The sequence below is a fragment of the Notolepis coatsorum genome (assembly GCF_963971535.1).
Source record: "Notolepis coatsorum genome assembly, chromosome: 8".
In the NCBI taxonomy this organism is placed as follows: domain Eukaryota; kingdom Metazoa; phylum Chordata; class Actinopteri; order Aulopiformes; family Paralepididae; genus Notolepis; species Notolepis coatsorum.
Genome location: NC_140172.1, coordinates 139,612,168 through 139,619,703, shown reverse-complemented (window position 1 = coordinate 139,619,703; position 7,536 = coordinate 139,612,168). Strand labels below are relative to the sequence as shown.

The 7,536-nt window shown below is 45.9% G+C and overlaps 1 protein-coding gene across 1 annotated transcript in view; it reads left to right on the top strand.

Annotated features, from left to right (window-relative positions):
* The window catches only part of spns2 (SPNS lysolipid transporter 2, sphingosine-1-phosphate), a 115,771-nt gene that overhangs the window by 77,356 nt on the left and 30,879 nt on the right, over positions 1-7,536 (top strand). The window contains exon 10 of the mRNA XM_084320573.1: positions 3,352-3,515. Within this exon, the coding sequence (XP_084176699.1) occupies positions 3,352-3,515 (164 nt within the window). The remainder of the gene's footprint in view (positions 1-3,351; positions 3,516-7,536) is intronic.

The window sequence follows — 7,536 nt, the reverse complement described above, 5'->3', positions numbered from 1 at the left end:
GTTCACTCACACGTTCACTTGTTCACTCACACGTTCACTTGTTCACTCACACATTCACCCGTTCACTCACACGTTCACCCGTTCACTCACACATTCACCCGTTCACTCACACATTCACCCGTTCACTCACACGTTCACCCGTTCACTCACGCGTTCACTTGTTCACTCACGCGTTCACTTGTTCACTCACGCGTTCACTTGTTCACTCACACGTTCACCCACACGTTCACCCGTTCACTCACACGTTCACCCGTTCACTCACACGTTCACCCGTTCACTCACACGTTCACCCGTTCACTCACACGCTCACCCGTTCACTCACACGTTCACCCGTTCACTCACACGTTCACCCGTTCACTCACACGCTCACCCGTTCACTCACACGTTCACCCGTTCACTCACATGTTCACTCACACGTTCACTCACACGTTCACCCGTTCACTCACACATTCACCCGTTCACTCACACATTAACCCGTTCACTCACACGTTCACCCGTTCACTCACACGTTCACCCGTTCACTCACACGTTCACCCGTTCACTCACACGTTCACCCGCTCAATCACACATTCACCCGTTCACTCACACGTTCACCCATTCACTCACACGTTCACCCGTTCACTCACACATTCACTTGTTCACTCACACGTTCACTTGTTCACTCACACATTCACTTGTTCACTCACACGTTCACCCGTTCACTCACACGTTCACCCGTTCACTCACACGTTCACCCGTTCACTCACACATTCACCCGTTCACTCACACGTTCACCCGTTCACTCACACGTTCACCCGTTCACTCACGCGTTCACTTGTTCACTCACACGTTCACCCACACGTTCACCCGTTCACTCACACGTTCACCCGTTCACTCACACGCTCACCCGTTCACTCACACGTTCACCCGTTCACTCACACGTTCACCCGTTCACTCACACGCTCACCCGTTCACTCACATGTTCACCCGTTCACTCACATGTTCACTCACACGTTCACTCACACGTTCACCCGTTCACTCACACATTCACCCGTTCACTCACACATTAACCCGTTCACTCACACGTTCACCCATTCACTCACACGTTCACCCGTTCACTCACACGTTCACCCGTTCACTCACACGTTCACCCGTTCACTCACACGTTCACCCGTTCACTCACACATTAACCCGTTCACTCACACGTTCACCCGTTCACTCACACGTTCACCCGTTCACTCACACGTTCACCCGTTCACTCACACGTTCACCCGTTCACTCACACGTTCACCCGTTCACTCACACATTCACCCGTTCACTCACACGTTCACCCGTTCACTCACACGTTCACCCGTTCACTCACACGTTCACCCGTTCACTCACACGTTCACCCGTTCACTCACACGTTCACCCGTTCACTCACACGTGACCAGGGAGGGAATTGGCATAACGACAACATTGGGGGATGGGAGCATATATATATATATATAAAATATTATACAAGATTGTACAGAAAGATTATCTTTTCTATATGGGTTGTATATTAAATTCAATTCAATTCAAACCTTTATTTATTCTCGAAAGGACAATTGAGGTCACCCTCATTTTCAATGTCGTAGAGACTTTACAGACATTTCAATGCATAATTTTTTTTACAATATAATAATAATAAATATTAATAGCTCTATCTATATACACAGTACATTTCGCAGAGTAAATTTTACTCAAACTGAGTATATTTTACTCAAACTGACTTTTTTCAAACTGAAATTTACTGTGTACATTTACATTTACATTTAGTCATTTAGCTGACGCTTTTATCCAAAGCGACTTACAAGTTCTGTACGACAAGTCATCAGGAAGGGCTGAGTACCAATGTTCATCAAAGTGTTGAGTGCTACAGTGTAGGTTAGTTTATTAGGACAAGTGCATGACAGGGGACCCTGATGTAAACAAGACGAAAGTCTTTCTCTGGTCTGCATCCCCTTAACAATTGTATGTATTGAGCTGTACTGTACTGTACCCATTCTGCAATCTGTTAATAAACTTTTCAATCAATCAATCAAACAGTAAGGTTAGTTAGGGTTACATTAAAAATAAAAAATAAAACGAGATAGCACTTTTCACACATGGACCGCAGTCCAAAGTGCCCCACAGCAATTAGTATAAAATTAACATAGGCATAAAATCAGCACACAATTGACAGAATAAAAACAATGCATAAATTGCAGACATACGAATAGCTATAAAAGACAATAAAAGTAGTGCAACGTAAACGTGCAGACGTAAAATAAATAATAATTTAATAATAATATGTACAATGTTGCTAGACTAATTACTAGACTAAAACATAAAGATAGTAGAAAGTACAGTACAGTACCTACAAAAAACTAAGGTTCTACTGAAGAAAAAAAGCTGTGTGTATAAAGACAACATATCCATTGCTAACAGGTGAAGCATAACAATGTGTGCGCATACACAGTATATACAGCTACTGCACACAAAGGTCACTCACACTGCTTACTATCCCTTTTATTACACTATTTCTCTCTCTCATTCTTTAATTTCTTATCCATATATGTCTGAATATACCTGCGTTATATCCTGTCCTTCTATATACTGGGGCTCGGGAGGTAGAGCGGTCGTCTGGTAATCCGTAGGTTCCCGGGTCGATTCCCGCTCCTCCCGGGCAGCGTGTCGAAGTGTCCCTGAGCAAGACACTTAACCCCCTAACAGCTCCCGATGACAGCTCCGCCGTCGGTGTGTGAATGGAACAAATTGTAAAGCGTTTTGGATAAAAGAGTTGAACAAATGCACCATTTACAGCTATAGCCTGGCCTACTGGTGTGTCCCGTTCTCCACCTTCCCCTGTGGGCCTCGCACTCGGAGAGAAGAGAGTGACGCAATGCAATGAAGCGACGAAGTGACTAACGTCCTTTCCCTCTCTCCTTCTCTTTGTCCTCTTGTGCGTGTGACTGTATGTTGTGTGTGTGTGTGTGCGTGTGGCTATATGTTGTGCGTCTGCGTGTGCGTGTGACTGTATGTTGTGTGTGTGTGCGTGTGACTGTATGTTGTGCGTCTGCGTGTGCGTGTGACTGTATCGTGTGTGTGTGTGTGTGTGTGCGTGTGACTGTATGTTGTGCGTCTGCGTGTGCGTGTGACTGTATGTTGTGTGTGTGTGTGCGTGTGACTGTATGTTGTGCGTCTGCGTGTGCGTGTGACTGTATGGTGTGCGTCTGCGTGTGCGTGTGACTGTATGTTGTGTGTGTGTGCGTGTGACTGTATGGTGTGCGTCTGCGTGTGCGTGTGACTGTATGTTGTGCGTCTGCGTGTGCGTGTGACTGTATGTTGTGTGTGTGCGTGTGCGTGTAGATCTCGGACGCCCTGCAGCAGAGCTACGCCACGTCGGTCCTGTGGCAGTTCCTGAGCCTGGGCTACGCCCTCATGCTCTGCCCCTTCGTCATCGTGCTAGGAGGCATGTTCTTCCTCGCCACGGCGCTCTTCTTCCTCGACGACCGCGAGAAGGCGGAGAAACAGTGAGTGGCTTCTCTGTGAGACACGACACAGGTGTCAGGCGTTCGCCTGGTCGGCGAACGCTTTAGGGCGTGACACAGTATCACGCGTCACCTATAGGGAGCAAGCAGCCCTTAACACATTCCCCGCCAAACACGTTGTACGACGGGTTTGCTGATCATGCAAATTCCGCCAATCCACGGCGTACGACGTTATTGAGATCATATTGAATTTTTTCGCCATGGTATTCATAATTCCGCCACCCAGCCTCGGCTGATACAGTGGGACTCGGCACAACCGTGCAACGCTTCAATACCGCCGCCTGGTGGATGATCGGGCGAGTTACAACCGGAAATGGATCTCTGGTGATCTCCGTGCATCTGGGAATTCCTTACGGCAGTCACATATTGTTGCGGGACTCTAGACACACATCCGTGTATATTGATAGCTGCCATAACTCAATAATCGATATGATTTGGGCGTTTATTGCGCCATACAAACCGGAAATGGATCTAGTCGATCAATAAGTGGAATCTTTTTCCTCCAGTCTCATCGGCGAACGGTAAGAGGACAGTAACGTTACTTTCAGCTTGATTGTTTATTATTATTAATGCAAACCGCTCTGATCAATATATCACCCATACTACATAAAGTATACAGCATAAAGCTAATCAATGTTGAATGGGCCATAGTAATGTCAATTTAGCAATACTATTTAAAAAGTTATAGCCCTGCAAAGAAGGTAAACATCTCCATAGGCTTAGACTGGTGGCAGTGATCATACATTGATGGATAGAAGCATGGCAGTTAATGTGTTAAGAAGGACTTAGACATGGCCTCAAAGGTGCTGTGAGTGGAGTTTTGTTGTTAAAATAAGTGGTCTACGTGTTAAAATAATAAGTGTTTGGTCAGTAACATGGGTCTCCCAGTCCCTCCGCTCTGCAGTAAACAGCCATCACTGATACAGAGTGTCTGGTCAGTAACATGGGTCTCCCAGTCCCTCCGCTCTGCAGTAAACAGCCATCATTGATACAGAGTGTCTGGTCAGTAACATGGGTCTCCTAGTCCCTCCACTCTGCAGTAAACAGCCATCACTGATGCAGAGTGTCTGGTCAGTAACATGGGTCTCCCAGTCCCTCCGCTCTGCAGTAAACAGCCATCACTGATACAGAGTGTCTGGTCAGTAACATGGGTCTCCCAGTCCCTCCGCTCTGCAGTAAACAGCCATCACTGATATAGAGTGTCTGGTCAGTAACATGGGTCTCTCAGTCCCTCTGCTCTGCAGTAAACAGCCATCACTGATATAGAGTGTCTGGTCAGTAACATGGGTCTCCCAGTCCCTCCGCTCTGCAGTAAACAGCCATCACTGATATAGAGTGTCTGGTCAGTAACATGGGTCTCTCAGTCCCTCCTGCTCTGCTGTAAACAGCCATCACTGATATAGAGTGTCTGGTGGTCAGTAACATGGGGCTCCCAGTCCCTCCGCTCTGCAGTAAACAGCCATCACTGATATAGAGTGTCTGGTCAGTAACATGGGTCTCCCAGTCCCTCCGCTCTGCAGTAAACAGCCATCACTGATATAGAGTGTCTGGTCAGTAACATGGGTCTCCCAGTCCCTCCGCTCTGCAGTAAACAGCCATCACTGATATAGAGTGTCTGGTCAGTAACATGGGTCTCCCAGTCCCTCCGCTCTGCAGTAAACAGCCATCACTGATATAGAGTGTCTGGTCAGTAACATGGGTCTCCCAGTCCCTCTGCAGTAAACACAAAATACATTTCCTGGAATCCTGTTCCCACTTCATCCAATCAGGGGAGAGAACTCCGCACTGCAAAAATTGTCTAAATAAATTTACAAAAATAAGAAATAAAAAAGAGTTTTAAGCAAATAATGTGCCTTCCAGTGCACCAAATTTGGCTTGGTAAGATTTCTTGAAATAATTTAAGTGGTGGCTGTTGGAATGTAGAGCTATTAAACACTTATTTTAACAAAGAAATACCAATTACAGCACCTTTAATCTATGCGCACGCATACAATTTATAAAAAATAAAGGGGTACTTAAAACATTACAGACCCCTTAAACATGTCTTGGAGTAGTAGTATTAGTAGAGTAGTAGTATTAGTACAGTCAAGTCAGAGTCAAGAGTTTTAATTGTCACGGCATACAGTATTAGTAATAATAATAATAATACATTTTATTTATAAGGCGCCTTTCAAGGCACTCAAGGTCGCCCTACAACAATTAAAAACAGTTAATTTACAATTACAATAAAATATCAAATTACAATCAAATCAGACATACGCCTGCCTAAACAGGTGGGTTTTGAGGTGGGTTTTAAATGTGATAAGGGAGTAGTAGTGTATTAGTAGAGTAGTAGTATTAGTAGAGTAGTATTTATAGTAGAGTGGTAGTATTAGTGGAGTAGTAGTATTAGTAGAGTAGTAGTATTAGTAGAGTAGTAGTATTGCCCCCCCAAAAAACCCACAACAGATAATACGTAATAACGCTGTCCATAAAAGACGATCTAAAAACAAAGAAAAACGCAGAGTTGAAACAGCAGAAGAAGAAAGCAATCAGTTGAAACAGCAGAAGAAGAAAGCAATCAGTTGAAACAGCAGAAGAAGAAAGCAATCAGTTGAAACAGCAGAAGAAGAAAGCGATCAGTTGAAACAGCAGAAGAAGAAAGCGATCAGTTGAAACAGCAGAAGAAGAAAGCGATCAGTTGAAACAGCAGAAGAAGAAAGAAATCAGTTGAAACAGCAGAAGAAGATTTGCTGTGTTTGTTCTGGGAAGCGAGCGAGAGGTCAGGGGGAACGGGAAGGACTTTCTCAGGAGGACACGGGAGCCTCTTACCTTCGTCTTCGGGGGGGTTAGAGGTATATGTCAGGGACAAGCTGTCCATGAGGGCCGTGCCAATATCACCGTGCCAACCCTGCCAGACCGCAAAGGTCCCCGTTAGCCAATGAAAAAACACTTGTCAGCTAAAAGCGACTCTGAAAGCTGACATCAGTGGTTCTGGCCAACAGCCCGTCATCATCATTACAGTCTTTTATGAGCTCCCAGCTCTCATACACTCTTAAAAAAGACAGGTTGAGAAGAAGGTGTAACTAAACACAGTTGCAGCTGTGTTGTGTTGATTGCAACACGACTTCAAGACCGTTTGTGTCGGATTTTTTAACACATCTGTATGGGTTTGAGCCAATACAGAGACAACAGAGAGACAATACAGAGAGACAACAGAGAGACAACAGAGAGACAACAGAGAGACAACAGAGAGACAGCAGAGAGACGACAGAGATACAACACAGCCAACACACACACTTCTCCCATCCTCCAATGTTGTCGTTCCCTTCCTGGTCCTTCCTCTGCCCTACCGTCGGCCTGTGGAGGGTGTAGACGACAACATGCCTCCTCCGATACACGTGGAGTCGCCACATGGACAGTTTCATCTCCCCCTGCTCCCCTCCCTGCTGAACAGGTGTCCCGACCGACCAGGAGACAGTGTTTAGACCTCTACACTACCCAGCCACTCCAGTGTTTAGACCTCTACACTACTCAGCCACTCTAGTGCTTAGACCTCTACACTACCCAGCCTCTCCAGTGTTTAGACCTCTACACTACCCAGCCTCTCTATAGTGTTTAGACCTCTACACTACCCAGCCTCTCCAGTGTTTAGACCTCTACACTACCCAACCTCTCCAGTGTTTAGACCTCTACACTACCCAGCCACTCTAGTGTTTAGACCTCTACACTACCCAGCCTCTCCAGTGTTTAGACCTCTACACTACTCAGCCACTCCAGTGTTTAGACCTCTACACTACCCAGCCACTCCAGTGTTTAGACCTCTACACTACCCAGCCTCTCTAGTGTTTAGACCTCTACACTACCCAGCCTCTCCAGTGTTTAGACCTCTACACTACCCAGCCACTCCAGTGTTTAGACCTCTACACTACCCAGCCACTCTAGTGTTTAGACCTCTACACTACCCAGCCTCTCCTAGTGTTTAGACCTCTACACTACCCAACCTCTCCAGTGTTTAGACCTC